Raw genomic sequence first — 15,681 nt, forward strand, 5'->3', positions numbered from 1 at the left:
GACCGTTTCAGTTCTTTTCAATTGATGAGAGTATAGGCTTGAAGCCTGAGTGGTATGTTTTTTTGCAGCTTCTTATAAATTGAAGATATATATTGTTGTTTGTTTTTGATGTGTTAGTTGCCCTCTTTGTCTCTATATTCATCTTTACAATATTATTTGGGTGTTCTGTACGGGTGTTTCTAAAGAAATTGGAAATTTTTGAATATCTTTTTATTTTTTTTTAATTTTGATTTCTCGTCTTTCCGTAAATTTTTTTGGTTTTTTCCACTCTTCACTGTGAAATCAATCAAATCATTGTTAAAAAGCAAATATTGATTTATACACTGATATCTTAAAGATGCTTGAAATTGATACGAAACAGATATATCAACAGTTGAAATAAGCATATAATTGATATACAACATAAATTAATTTGATCTGAATAACAGCAAATTCAAAAAAAAAAAAGATAAAGGGATAATAAGGAAAAATAAATAAATAAAAAAACACCAAAATTATACTATAAACAATATCAACGTTATAACAAAAATATAATACAATGTCGTTTTTCAATTTCAAAGCGTTTGGAAGAAACTCTAAGAAGAATAAGAATGCTACTAATTTGAATACAAACAGTTCACCTCTTGGTGGTTCACCGATGCCTCCAACCCAGAATTCCATCTACTCGAACCCAACGAATAGTAACTCAAAACTGTCTTTAAGGAGGCAGCAATCTCCTACTAGGCAACAACAAGTACATACTCAGCAGACGCAACAACAGGTACCGGTGCAACATTCTCAGCAGAATATACAACAACAGAAGACGAATCAGAATATGAACATGAATATGAACTCAGGGGGGAGCCCATTCCATTCTCAGAGGTCACAACAATCACAGGTGCAGAATTTACAAGAGTTACAACAGGTACGGAGACAATCTGCTTCGCCAGAGAAGTCTGGGTCTCAGCAAGTGATGTTTCTGAGCGAACCCTTTGTGAAGACGGCACTGGTAAAGGGGTCATTTAAGACTATTGTGCAACTTCCGAAGTACGTAGACTTGGGTGAATGGATTGCTCTTAACATTTTTGAGTTTTTCACTAATTTGAATCAGTTCTATGGAGTTATAGCCGAATACGTAACAGCGGATGCGTATCCGACAATGAATGCCGGTCCCCACACCGATTACTTGTGGTTGGATGCCAATAACAGACAAGTTTCTTTACCAGCTGGGCAATATATCGATCTCGCTCTGACATGGATAAACAACAAGGTTAATGATAAAACTTTATTTCCTACCAAGAATGGTGTACCGTTCTCGCCCAATTTCTTTAAAGATGTACAACGGATAATGGATCAGATGTTTAGAATATTCGGACACATATATCACCATCATTTTGATAAGATTGTCCATTTGTCTCTCGAAGCACATTGGAACTCCTTCTTTGCACACTTCATTAGCTTTGTTAAAGAATTCAAAATAATCGACAGAAGAGACATGTATCCGATGCTGCCTCTAATAGAAAACTTTGAAAAACAAGGTAAGATTATTGTAGCCTAATTAATTCTGATAATTGATGTTATGCATAAGCAATATTTTTTAAGAGTTTTTTTTTTTTCATATTTCGGATTTGGATATGGTCACTGTGTTCATAATGGTGTCTTCACACTTGAAATGGAAATCTGTTAGTTACTGCTTTTATTTAAGATAAATAGAATAGAATCGATAAACTAATGCATATTGTAGTTGCAAGATATTTGCATATATGTGCGTGTGGGCATGGCTCAGCATGACAATATTATTTTTTATTAGAATAACGCAAACTAATTTGTAGAAAGAATAATAATTAAGTTCATAACAATTATTTACATGTACTAAATTAAACGAATAAATATGCCTGTATAAAATAAAAATAAAATAAAAATGTGATATGTTTTATTTTTTATGGTTTCATGGTATCTTTTTTCCGGAACTCTATAACTAGGAGAAAAAGTATTTGCTATTACGCAAAACTTCAACATCGTAATTTCCTTTAGGAGGAATTTCAGGTAAAATTAATGGAGCGATTATTTTTATGTTCTGTTTCTCTGAGCCACTAGATTCTAAACTCGTTAAATCTTCACCGCTTTCTTCTATTATTGAAATACTGGTTTCAATGTTCTTACCTTGTTCAATTTCTGATGGGTCGGTAGAGTTTAGAAGTTGGTACCTCTTTTTTTCTAGGATGATTTCATCGGCTAAAGAAGGATGATTCCCTAGCTCCTTGGATAAGCGTGATCTGAATGCTAGAATCTTTTTGGCAAGAGGAGTTTGTCTACCTATCTTTAAGACCTGTACATGGTTTCTATATCTTTCTTGGAATTCTTCTTTCAACCTCTGAATTAAGTCAACTTCGTGTAGTTTTATGAATTCATTCCTTAGAATGACATTCATTTGATCAACATCGCAAGCATGGGTCCAGTACGAATCATGAACAGACGCAAAGTCCAACCCAGATTCTCCACAACCTGTTGCGGAAAGTAGCATATGTGAGGCATCAAGGGAGTGAATGAAGTTTGGTGGGAAACCAGCCTTTTGTCTTCGAGAATTGATTGGGTTAACAGCAAATGGATCTGTAATGTAAATGGATTGTAAGTTGGTGATAACTTGTTTCTTGCACGCATCCCTATATGGTTGGACGATAGGAAGCCCGAGAGGCGTGGTCCAGATTATTGAGGACATGTAATCCGGTTTATCGAGATCTTTGAAGGATTTGGCGTCCACATCTAATCTGACAGATTTTGAGATTTTCTTAGCACAGTCACCGAGCCAATCTTGAATCAAATGTGCACCTTGGAATAATTCTCTAACAGCAGCAAAGACATGTTTTGTTAAATATTTTGAAAGTTCGAGGGTGTAAGCTCTGTCGTCAAACATCGTACCTAATTGCTTGGCAATTTGGAATGTGGCACCCACATATGTAACACCATAGACATTTGTCATAACTGTTTGTTTAACGACTTTCCTACTAATTCTTCCTCTTAGGATTTTTGCTTTCTCGTCACCAGCTGCGACAGCAGTGTCAAGTCTCTTTTCAACTAATTTTGCTACATAAGAGTAAACATCCTGTGGTTTATCAGAAGGAACAAGGTTAACCTGTGTAGCACCTTCAACATCACCACCTAAAGCAGAATAGTGTTGTAAACCATTACATGTACCATCTTGGTGAACTGGTTGATGAGAAATAAAGTCTTCAGGATTCTCTAACTTGTATGCTTCATTTAGTTCCATACAGGTTGCTAGTGCTTGCCATGGTTTGTCAGCTGTTTTCCACCAACCTTTTCCATTTAGAGGATTCTCGGCAGAATCTTTGATGTCATCCATGTGATCTTCAGTAAACTTTTCTCTATCTTCTAATGGTACCTTATCGACTCCAAACAGATTAGACAAATGAACCTTTAGCCATTTCAAACCATCGGGTCCTAGCCTTTTTCCTTTCCAAAATATTAGTAGACCCCTACTCATATCGTTACCTAAATGATTAAAATGTGGAGAAAGTGGGTATGCACGGCCTCTGAAATCTAGGTTATGTGGGAAATAAAATTTCTCGCCTAAAAATGCTCTAGCAATCTCAAGTTTATAGTTCAAGTCACAACGGACCGATTTGTCAGAAGAGAATTTATTGGTTATTTCTTTGTTCTGTAATTTCCATTGTCTTATTTTTACAGGATCACTATCACGTGGAGGAGGTGGTATCAGTTTTAGTTCATCATGTATACCAGGAATATCAAGGAACTCTTTACCTTCATTCCAAACTTGGGAGATAACATTAAAAATACTTCGGTTTACAGTCCAGCCAGTTTCGCCCAGAACATTTAAACCATCATATACTTTGTCAATAGCTTTAGATTCGGAAACAGCTTTTAGATATGCTAACTGTTCTGGAGAGTCTCTTGATCTAACTAGTAGAGATTGGGTGTACAAATAACCGCCGGATTTCCATGACTTCCAAGGCCTAGGCTTCACTAACATTGGTAATAGTTGTGGCTGTACACTAGCCAATAATCTTTCACCATTCAACCTATTGACTAAACTTTTATGTATCTTAATAATACCAAGCTTTGAGCCATTGTGATAAATGTAGGTGTGTGCAAAAGCTGGTGCTTCCCCAAAAACCTTTTGTCTTGTAACTGGATCCCTTCCCTCAACACTAATCTTAGCTACGTGCATTAAAAAGGAAACCAATACAGAGCCTATCTTTGCACGAACATGTTGAGGCCAGATAATGTTTGATTTCTCTAATTGTATGGACCTGAAAGTTTTTCTTGCTGATTGAACATACCTCTTGAATTCATGTGATTTTTTATTCACATCCTTGAAAGTTTGGTTTTCACTTCTCAGTAACTGCTCGGAACGAAATTCTAATTCGATAGCCTTAGATACTGATATGACAGCTCTTGCAGTTCTCATACCATCAATAACACCACCAGTTGAATTTAATTTTAAAATTTCTAGAATTGTTATGACACACATTTTTTCAGGATTTACCAATTTAAAATAAGGTGCATAGTCAGTTCTACTAGTTTTTTTTGATGGTTTTGGATTATTCAGTTCTTCGGTACATCTCTTAAGTTCCTCCTTGACCAGTGGAAGCATAGCATTATACCATTCCCATAATCTAGTATTTAGAGATTTTTCAATCGAGAGGTCACCTCTTGCCTTAGCCTCTTCAAATTCAAACTTCCAACGTTCCTTTGCAGCCTCTGTAGCCCTTCTCTCCAGAATTTCTTGTCTCTGATGGTTAAATTCATTCAACATTTCATCAAACTTATCTTTTTCCTCGTTACTTTTCAAGGATTTATACATTTCGAAGAAATCAATCGATTTACTCTCATCAAAATTCATTATATTATTAACATGTGAAATGTCTAGCTGTGTCAATTTTTGTTTCTGTTCGTCAGTAAAAGAAAGACCCATTAGAGCATGTCTGACTGTCCTCATACCAATCGTGTCGACAGCTACTAGTTCACTTGCATTCTTTTCTATTATTTCGTCATTAGTATGTTTTTCGTTTTTCGATTCAGAAGCGTTACTATTATGGAGAGAGTCATTATGAACTACCTTAACAGTTTGAGTTTGGAGATCACTTTCAGAAGCGGAATTTTCAACTGATAGTCCTGTTTCAGTTGCAGGATGTTCTATAACCATTGGCCTGATAAGTTCAGGAATATCTTGCTCATCAAGCATGCGTAAATCAAAATATAAGGTCTTAAAATCCTCCACCGACAAAACATCAATATTTGACAACATTGTTCTCTTACCTTTGACATTCATCTTGAAATAATTTTGGATTTGCGTAGCAGTCATGTGGTGAGAATTTGGGCTATTGATATGAGAAAGGGCATGGTGCATCAAGATGGCCAATGTTCTATCATTATACATAATAGAAGGAAAATGCACCTTGATATCGTTCAAAAGCTTTTCTGTCATCTCAAGACAGTTATGAGTATTACCTTTCTGTCTACAAAAAGCCAATAAATACATGTTGTAGTCATCGATGAAGGCAGCCCTATGTGATTCGATTTGGTATAGTGATTCTAAAATTGAGTAAGCTCTATCAAAGTAGTCGGATTTCAAGCAAGCTTCTAGTAAAGACCACAACTGCATGACATCTCTAGTCTGAGACATGGAAACATTAGCTGCTGCCTGTGACTGATTGAAAGGAGCAAAAGGTGTATTCAATGTTGCTGTTTTAGATTTCTCATACATTCCACTAATGGTGCCAATATTATCAAATCTTGACAGAGGATTTAGTGGTTGAGGTCTTAGGATATCATAATTTGCGGGGCTACTTCTAGTTAAATCATTGATAGCAGTTTCGGTAGAAGGTTTCAGTAATTTAGAACCTTTTGAAGATATGAATCTAACTCTTTGACAGATGGAAAGTTTGCACACTTCTTTGGTATAAGGTCTTAGCATTATATTTATGGTTTTGTATAGTTGTTTTTTTTTTCTTATTATAAGTAATTTGTGATAATATTGTTGTATCGTAGTTCAGAAGTGTCTTTGTTTTTATAATGGTACTTCTATCGTATCAAAAAAAAAAAAATGGGAATCAGTAATTATATTTACAGTAATAGGTAATTCAACAGGCTTAAAATGAAGAAGAGGAGCAAAAACTGAGCAAAATTAACAGGAAGTGAGAAATATAAACAGGATAGAGTTGAAGAATGATATAGTGTTTGTATGGGTTTTTTTTAGTATGGTTGTTATTTCCTTTATAAAAATGAAATAGAAAACAGTGGTCCTAACAGAAATTCAGAAAACCAGTTTCTATAACAATCTGTATTTAATAGTAAACGTACTGTTAGATCAACGTTCAGTTCTCTCTATTTCGATAGTTCCGGCACAGATATATTGCAGAATCCTTAACGTTTAAATATTTCTTGAAGATAGAGCAACAATGTAGTAAATAATATTCAAATAGGAATACACTGTGTGAGTTAGGTGGTTTCAAAGAAAGAAGTTGACAGTTAAATATCAAAGAAGTAAATTTTTTTTTTCACTTATTTGGCACAAATTTTTTTTTTTCACAGGATTTGGGCTGCCCCAGACTGATTTGACTAGACGGCAATAAAGGAAAAAGAAAAAAATTTAGAACTCGACAGTCTTCGTCCGGGGGAATGTTTAATTACTGCCGTTATTAGTATTGGTGTTTATATATAAGTCATCATATAGTTCGATTAAGAGATTATTTATATTATCTCAAAACATAGATGATGTCTTAATTTATTAATTTATAGGCAGTGTTATTGTAATTGACATTGGAGGCTTTTGTTCTCGTTTTTTTAATATAACTGTATTGTGAATTTATTTATGGTTGTAATTTAATATTATATAACTTGTTATAGTAGCAAAATCAAAATAGTTGAGGTCTCTATTTCTTGGTAGATTTAAGAACTAGTTATTTTATTATAGTTTTGTTGGTTCATGAATTAAGAGTAGTTTCAAGAAGTAAAAAAATAGCCATCAAATCATTTCTTATACATATTTTAAACTGTTATTAATACTATGCTCACAGAAGAAAATAAATAAAAAAAAAATAGAGGTAATGAATTAATAATAATATAATAATAAAAAAGGAAGGATAAAAAGTAAAGAAATAAAGCTCAGATTTCAGGATTGAACATGAGAAGAGGTTGCAAAAATAAAAAGAAAAAAATAGGATTTAATAATAATAATTATATTAGTGCTAAAATCGGCGCTGGTGATATTACAACATTTTTATTTTTGAGTATTTTCTATCATAACGAAAGACAAGAAAAGAAAAATACAATAAAACAAAAAAAAAAAAGCTAAGTATTATCTTTTTTATTGTTGTTTTTTTTGTTGTATTGTATTAGCATTACTTCATTATATTGTACTCCTCTGTTATGAATACTACATCAAACCAAAAAATGTAGATACTTTTCGCATTTTCTTTTTATTAGGTTTAGAGTGAGAGGGAAATGGGTATGATTGGAATATAGCCATGGAATTGAATGGTTTCTTTTCTGCTCTGTCATTTAGATAATATTTTATAATAGTGAACCAAAAAGAAAATAAGATTAAAAGAAAAATAAGAAAAAGCAGAGATGAAGAACAAGTTTAATTAATCCTGTTAAAAAACTTATTCGAAGTTTTCAGGCATTGGCTGTTCTTCTGTGATGTATTCGGCACCTTCTTCGATATCTTCTTCCACAGTGGCTTCTTGGTATTGCTGGTATTCATTAACCAAGTCTGTCATATTAGCTTGTGCTTCAGTAAATTCCATTTCATCCATACCTTCACTTGTGTACCAATGCAAAAACGCCTTTCTGTTGAACATAGCATTGAACTGGTTGCCAACTCTCTTGAATAATTCCTGGATAGAAGTAGAATTACCTATGAAAGTAGCGGACATATCTAGATGCTTAGGAGGAACTGAACAAACTGCAGTTTGGACGTTGTTTGGAATCCATTCCACGAAATAGGCTGAGTTCTTAGTTTGGACCTTGTGCATTTCATCTTCTACCTCCTTAACTGAAACCTTACCTCTGAAGAAGGCAGCAACTGTTAGGTATCTACCGTTTCTTGGGTCAGCAGCAGCCATCATATTTTTTGAATCAAACATCTGTTGAGTCAATTCTGGAACCGTCAAGGATCTGAAAGATTGAGATCCTACGGCGGTTAATGGAGCATAACCGACCATGAAGAAGTGGAGTCTTGGGAATGGAACTAAGTTTACAGCCAATTTTCTAAGATCAGAGTTCAATTGACCTGGGTAACGCAACGATGTTGTGACACCAGACATGACGCTGGAGACCAGGTTATTCAGATCGTTGTAAGATGGTTGGTTCAACTTCAAAGTCGTCTGGCAAATTTCGTAAAGGGCTTCGTTATCGATACAGAAAGTCTCGTCGGAGTACTCTACTAGTTGGTGAACGGACAAAGTGGCGTTGTATGGTTCTACGACGGTATCGGATGTCTTTGGGGAAGGCAGCACGGAGAACGTGGCCATCATTCTGTCTGGAAATTCTTCTCTGATTCTCGATATCAGCAGGGTACCCATACCTGAACCGGTACCACCACCCAACGAATGGGTAATCTGGAAACCTTGCAACGAGTCACAACCTTCAGCCTCGCGTCTAATCACATCCATCACAGAATCCACAAGCTCTGCACCCTCGGTGTAGTGACCCTTGGCCCACACATTACCTGCTGAAGACTGCCCGAAGATATAGTTGTCCGGCCTGAACAAGTTTCCGATGTTGGACGTACGAACCGCATCGATGGTACCTGGCTCCAAATCCACATTGATCGATCTTGGCACCCATTTCCCACTAGAGGCCTCATTGAAGTATACACCGAGACGCGATCTCTGGATCTCCTCCGTCCCATGGTAGTTACCGTTGAAATCTAAACCGTGTTCACCACAGATCGTCTCCCAGAACGCAGCACCAATCTGGTTACCACACTGCCCAGTAGAAATATGAATAATCTCTCTCATTGCTTTCCTATTTGCTTTTTGTTATATTCCTTGTTTGCTTTAATTGTTTGTTTTATTTGTTTGATTTGTATTTATACGTTCTGTTACTTTTTTTTTTAATAAAATAAAAAATAAGTCAATATGGTGTTATATTATTTCTGCAACTAGAAAATAAAGTAAATTTTTTAAAGGGCTCCCCACCAAAGCTTTTGATATCTCTGGTATTGTAGCAAGTTTTAAAGACAAGATTTGTTTACTTTAACCCAGTAATGCAGAGCGAAGAATTTTCCTTTATGCTTTGAACTTTTTATTTTGTAAACTACCCATTTATTTGTCGCTAATTTAGAATAGAAATATAAAATCGCCAAAACAGGAAATTAAAAAACAATTGGTGGCAGAAAAAAGTTAAAAAAAAATATTTTTTTTTGCTTAGAAAACTAGACAGCACAGAAACAGACGTAGCAAAGACCCAAGGCTATGTGTTCTTTACCCGGTTTTTCTTTATTTTTAATTTTTCTAAATTTTTTTCGCGTTTTACGTGGATCATGACGTATCAGGTGTTTATACCTTAATACGAGATCCGTTTCTACGTTATATCACATGGACATCGTATTTTATTATACTATATATTGTATAACGGTGTTATCACATGACTTTAACGTATTACGTGTTATTTTTTTGTTTGGTTTTAATGATTTTTGGTTTTGGCCATTTTGTGTGTGATTTGTTTTTTTTTTTTTTTTTTTTTTGAATTCTTTTTAAATTTTAAATGGTCTCTCTCTAAACATATATGGGGTGTGGAGTATACTATCTTTGTTATATTGAAATTTTAAAAGATAGATACTTCAAGGCAAATAAAGAAGGCTTATATTTCTAAACTTTAATAAAAAAAAAATTAAATAAAGAAAGAAAAGAAAGATTGAGTATTATAATAGAGAGAAGTGGTAAAAGAAAAAAAAGATATTAATAATAATAGTTAAAATAAAAAAAAAGGGGAGTTATTATAAAGAAAACACTATAACAACTAAAACTATAAGAACATAATAAAATTATAACAATAAAATAAAAAGATGAACAGTGAATACGATTATTTGTTTAAGTTATTGCTGATAGGTAACAGTGGTGTTGGTAAGTCTTGTCTGTTGCTGAGGTTCTCTGACGATACTTACACTAACGACTATATCTCTACTATCGGTGTTGATTTCAAGATCAAGACTGTGGAATTGGATGGTAAGACTGTGAAGCTACAGATTTGGGATACCGCAGGACAGGAGAGATTCAGAACCATTACTTCTTCATACTACAGGGGCTCCCACGGTATTATCATCGTGTATGATGTCACTGACCAAGAATCCTTCAACGGTGTCAAGATGTGGTTACAGGAGATTGACCGTTACGCTACCTCCACAGTGCTAAAATTGCTTGTCGGTAACAAGTGTGACATGTCCGATAAGCGTGTGGTTGAGTATGACGTCGCCAAGGAGTTTGCCGAGGCCAACAAGATGCCATTCCTCGAGACCTCTGCTCTTGACTCCACAAACGTCGAGGAAGCATTCTTGACCATGGCCAGACAGATCAAGGAAAGCATGACCCAGCAGAACATGGACCAAAACCAAAAGAAGGACGACAAGGGTAACGTCAACTTGAAAGGTCAAAGTCTAACTCAATCTGGTAGCAGCTGTTGTTAATAAGTATGTTCTGTTTTTATTTTCTACTTTTTAATAAGTTTATTTTTTTTTTACTTCTATACCTAAAATAAAAACTTAAAAATATTAATATAATATATATATATTTGTATTGTGTTATACGATATTGTATTACCAACGGCTGGAGAGAGAACCGTCAGTTAATACAAATACATCTATGCAAATAACAGATTGTCTTGTTATATAATGCTGATTTCACTTTGATAATCTTTAATAACTGGTCGACTAGCACAAACCCATCGATTTTCCAAGTGTGATTTGATGATGATAGTCAATTATAGTTCGTGTATAATGATTGTAGATCCCTCGTATATAGTGATCATATTTGTGCTCGTGGAAAGAAAAGGCTTAACACAACATCTCGTTGTACGACATCAGATAGCTCTCTCTCTCTTTTTCATTTAGCAGTATTGCTGTACTTAATTATATTGTGGTATACCACAAGGGTGGTATACCACATCTAGCATCAGAATCATCAAGGTCAAGCGATAGAGTCCAGAGTCTTAGCAAAGAAAAACATAATAAGAATATTATAATCAGCTGAAACGTTACCGTATACTATGATACAACGTTGTCTTTTTTCAATATTATATTCTATTGTTGTGCAGCGGTTTCTGTGTGCACAAAAAAAAATGTCGGCAATGCACAGTGAAGAAAGAAAGAAAACGGGTTGTGGGAGGGAACAGAAAGCTCGAAAAAACAACAAAGCGAAAGGAAAGGGAAGGAAAAAAAAAAATTTGATATAAAAGGCGTTCAATGGATTTTTGCCTCCTTTTTTTAATTCCTTTCTTGTATGAAATTTTGCTTGGATAACAAAACTATAAACCACTCTCCCCCCATAAATATAATATAACAAACAATGGATTCTGGTATGTTCTAATGTATTGAAATCTCGAGAGAGAGAGAGAGATCAAAAGTTTGGAAAAAAAGGATTTAGAAGAGAAAGAAAAAATGAAAAGTGAAAGAGATCCATATGTAAGATGGGTCTTTATCATTTCTTACTTTAGAGACTGACTGAAAACCAATTGAGTCAAGATGACGATATAAATATGCTACAATTCTCGCTTTCTCCCCCACCCCTTTTTTCTACTTCAAATATAAATAAAATTTGGAATTATTATACTAACTAAAAATAATTATCGCATAAAAAAATAAAATAAATTAAGAAAAAAAAGAAACTGATGAACTATAAATTAAAATTGATTGATAATTGATCTATGTTATGATTAAATGACTAAATAATTGATCTTACTAAAGTGTTATAACATTAATTATAAAAGGGGTTGAAAAGAAAAATCAAAAAAAAAAAATTTTAGAAAAATAATAATGAAGTGAGAATAATGTAGATGAGATAATAAATAACATGACAGGAAAGATACCAATCAATCGATTTTTAGTTTAGTTTCTTTTGAAATTTTTTTTTGTTTTTTTTTTTGGGAAAAAATTGGTAAAAATAGAAGTTGCTGCTTTAGTTATTGATAACGGTTCCGGTATGTGTAAGGCCGGTTTCGCCGGTGATGACGCTCCAAGAGCTGTCTTCCCATCTATCGTCGGTAGACCAAGACACCAAGGTATCATGGTTGGTATGGGTCAAAAGGACTCTTACGTCGGTGACGAAGCCCAATCCAAGAGAGGTATCTTGACCTTGCGTTACCCAATTGAACACGGTATCGTTACCAACTGGGATGACATGGAAAAGATCTGGCATCACACCTTCTACAACGAATTGAGAGTTGCCCCAGAAGAACACCCAGTTTTGTTGACCGAAGCTCCAATGAACCCAAAGTCTAACAGAGAAAAGATGACTCAAATCATGTTCGAAACTTTCAACGTTCCAGCTTTCTACGTTTCTATCCAAGCTGTCTTGTCTCTATACTCCAGTGGTAGAACCACTGGTATCGTTTTGGATTCTGGTGACGGTGTTACCCACGTTGTTCCAATCTACGCCGGTTTCTCCTTGCCACACGCCATCTTGAGAATTGACTTGGCCGGTAGAGACTTGACTGACTACTTGATGAAGATTCTAAGTGAACGTGGTTACTCCTTCTCCACCACTGCCGAAAGAGAAATCGTCCGTGACATCAAGGAAAAGCTATGTTACGTCGCTTTGGACTTCGAACAAGAAATGCAAACCGCTGCTCAATCCTCCTCCATTGAGAAGTCTTACGAATTGCCAGATGGTCAAGTTATCACCATCGGTAACGAAAGATTCAGAGCTCCAGAAGCTTTGTTCCACCCATCTGTTCTTGGTCTAGAATCCGCTGGTATTGACCAAACTACTTACAACTCCATCATGAAGTGTGATGTCGATGTCCGTAAAGAATTGTACGGTAACATTGTCATGTCTGGTGGTACCACTATGTTCCCAGGTATTGCTGAAAGAATGCAAAAGGAAATCACCGCTTTGGCTCCATCTTCCATGAAGGTCAAGATCATCGCTCCACCAGAGAGAAAGTACTCTGTCTGGATCGGTGGTTCTATTTTGGCTTCTTTGACCACTTTCCAACAAATGTGGATCTCCAAGCAAGAATACGACGAAAGTGGTCCATCCATTGTTCACCACAAGTGTTTCTAAGCGAAATGCTGAGCAAGCTAAGAAATTTATTGATGCAAAAGGTAAGGGGCGAAATATTCTTAAAGACGTTATGAATTGGAGGGGATATATACAATCTACAATGACAGAGGGAAAAAACTCTTTTGGTTTGCTGGATTCCACTTTTCTTCTAGCCTCCATATTACGTTTTTAAAAAATATATTTTATTTCAACTCTATTCTATTATATTACTTAAAGAACTATTTTTTTTTTAGATATATCCTCTGGTATATGTTTGTTTCACTACATGTTACCTTTTTTAGGTTCTACACTTTACCATTTCTTATTATGCAACAAATATTATCAAGGGACTTGTCGATAACATAATGGATATAAAATGATAATTATTAATATTACTCTTAATTATATTATTTTTCTTTTATTACTATTTCCATTATAGCTCCTTGTCAGTTGTTTTGTGAGTTAAGAGTTTTGTGATGCCTATAGGTGAATTTGTTGCTGAAAATTTACATTAGGAATTCTAGCTTGTATTAAAAGTTCCAAAAGAAATATTATTTTATTTGATGAATGATTATTTTATCATTTTATGGTGATAGATTTATTTGTGGTCTTGGGGTTGTATTCCTTCTTCTTCATATTATATTATGTGAATTTATTCATTTACTTATATAACGTTCTCTAAACAATATTCTCTCTACACTTATGTATCAATAGAATTAAAATTAATTTAATGTAAAAACTTTTAATGTTAGGGATACTGTCATTAAAAGCAAAGTACAGGAAGATTTTTTTTCTCTGTAATGTTACAACCTAAATGTAAATAATTAAAAGTAAGCTTTTGGAATAATATTTACTGTATACCTTTATATAAGGCCTCGTTAATCATTAATGCCTAGGTTTTCTCTAAACTAAGTCTTGGTTCTTTTAAATCATTAACAGTTTTATGAGATTGTGAGGTAATTACTTCTTTTGTTTCTGGGAAGAATATCATAATAACAGAAGACAGTATCAAGGTGACTCCACCAAAAAATAAGTAAATTCCCCATTGTAGATTTTCCATTAAAAGTGGACACGTCATTGTAATTGTGAAGTTCATTATCCAGCCGGTTGCCATGCATATTGGAAAACCATTAGGTTTTGCCCGGGCTGGTAATAACTCATTAGTGTAAATCCAAGGAATGCAAGCAATAGTTAAAGAGAATACTCCAACAAATAGAAAACATAGAACTAAAACAAAAATGCCAGGTACTCTAGGCACAATCCAAATTAGTGCTTTATTACCGTGTATGGGATCAACCTTTTTCCCAGTAGTAACCATAATTATTGATATAGATATCATGGCAACTGACAAAGTGGTTGAACCCAAAATAGTCATACTCTTTCTTGGAACTCTGTCCAGATACCATAGTGGACAACAACTTAGTATTGCATTTATAAAATAAGGAATTGAGGAAACTAATAATTTCACTTCCTGAGTTAGGCCAACCATTTCACATATGTATGTGATATAGTATAATATGATATTTATACCTGTACACTGTACCATAATTTGCAGAAGACAGCCCATAAATACATAGTTTCTTGAGTTTTTTTTAAGCAGCTCCATATATGTTAAAGGTTGCTCGGTACAACCATAATGCTCAACTATTTCGAAATTATTCAACTCTTTAGTTTGAGTATCGTTTTCATTACAATTTTTATTATAGCGCCTAGCCATGCTGTTATACTCAAATTCAGCTTGCTCATAATTACCACTGATTATTAAATAAAATGGTGATTCTGGAATCCAGTATGTTATTGCATAAACAATAATTGCTGGGAGACATTCTAAACCCCATGCTAGTCTAAAAGATAGCTGGCTTTTTATTAAGTCGCAAGCTACACATAAGAAATGCATTGATAAAATTGAGAATGTGTAACCTACTTGAACAAATGCTAAAGTTCTTCCTCTGATTTGACTGGGAAATAGTTCTGATATGTAAGAAGTCACCAAAATTGAAAGCATTCCAATAGTCACACCCTTGATCAATCTAGCCAATGCAATCATCCAGATTTGTGCCACAACTGTCCCTACTACCGCACCAACAAACCATATTAAACTTGATATTTGAAAGAGGTTTATCCTCCCCTTTGTTTTTGATAGATTTACATAAAATATTGACCCAATTAGACCGCCTAGAGGATTAGCGCCCATTAGAAGACCTTGTTCGATGGGAGTGGGTCTCCCAAAGGCATTCAAGAATTGAGGACCATTCAAAAAAACACCTAATGCTGTAAGGTCCATTCCCATCAAACAACCAACCAAAAACAAAAATATAGCTAACTTATTAACATTATAAGTCTTCTTCATTTTTAATATAAGGCGTGATTAACTAATCTGCTTCTTTTTTTAATTAGTATTAGCTGATTGTGTCGTTCTACTATTCAGTGCAAAAGATAGCTACCTCACGATATAGCC

At 34.6% G+C, this 15,681-nt stretch overlaps 6 protein-coding genes across 6 annotated transcripts; 3 read left to right on the plus strand and 3 right to left on the minus strand.

The window, feature by feature from the left end:
* Positions 1-538: 538 nt before the first annotated feature.
* On the plus strand, positions 539-1,537 carry MOB2 (Mob2p; the record flags this gene model as incomplete). The annotated part of the gene is made up of 1 exon (XM_071055330.1): positions 539-1,537. The coding sequence occupies one exon, from the start codon at positions 539-541 to the stop codon at positions 1,535-1,537; it is 999 nt and encodes a 332-aa protein (XP_070910023.1).
* Positions 1,538-1,957: 420 nt separating this feature from the next.
* RPO41 (DNA-directed RNA polymerase) lies at positions 1,958-5,935 on the minus strand (the record flags this gene model as incomplete). The annotated part of the gene is made up of 1 exon (XM_071055331.1): positions 1,958-5,935. The coding sequence occupies one exon, from the start codon at positions 5,933-5,935 to the stop codon at positions 1,958-1,960; it is 3,978 nt and encodes a 1,325-aa protein (XP_070910024.1).
* Positions 5,936-7,625: 1,690 nt separating this feature from the next.
* Positions 7,626-8,984, minus strand: TUB2 (beta-tubulin; the record flags this gene model as incomplete). The annotated part of the gene is made up of 1 exon (XM_071055332.1): positions 7,626-8,984. One exon carries the CDS (start codon positions 8,982-8,984, stop codon positions 7,626-7,628), a length of 1,359 nt encoding a protein of 452 aa, XP_070910025.1.
* Positions 8,985-10,033: 1,049 nt separating this feature from the next.
* Positions 10,034-10,651, plus strand: YPT1 (Rab family GTPase YPT1; the record flags this gene model as incomplete). The annotated part of the gene is made up of 1 exon (XM_071055333.1): positions 10,034-10,651. The coding sequence occupies one exon, from the start codon at positions 10,034-10,036 to the stop codon at positions 10,649-10,651; it is 618 nt and encodes a 205-aa protein (XP_070910026.1).
* Positions 10,652-12,161: 1,510 nt separating this feature from the next.
* Positions 12,162-13,244, plus strand: ACT1 (actin; the record flags this gene model as incomplete). The annotated part of the gene is made up of 1 exon (XM_071055334.1): positions 12,162-13,244. One exon carries the CDS (start codon positions 12,162-12,164, stop codon positions 13,242-13,244), a length of 1,083 nt encoding a protein of 360 aa, XP_070910027.1.
* Positions 13,245-14,115: 871 nt separating this feature from the next.
* On the minus strand, positions 14,116-15,573 carry RNJ42_05171 (uncharacterized protein; the record flags this gene model as incomplete). The annotated part of the gene is made up of 1 exon (XM_071055335.1): positions 14,116-15,573. The coding sequence occupies one exon, from the start codon at positions 15,571-15,573 to the stop codon at positions 14,116-14,118; it is 1,458 nt and encodes a 485-aa protein (XP_070910028.1).
* Between the last annotated feature and the right edge of the window lie 108 nt (positions 15,574-15,681).

Source organism: Nakaseomyces bracarensis (genome assembly GCF_045282275.1).
Source record: "Nakaseomyces bracarensis strain CBM3 chromosome Unknown Scaff13_0, whole genome shotgun sequence".
Classification (NCBI taxonomy): domain Eukaryota; kingdom Fungi; phylum Ascomycota; class Saccharomycetes; order Saccharomycetales; family Saccharomycetaceae; genus Nakaseomyces; species Nakaseomyces bracarensis.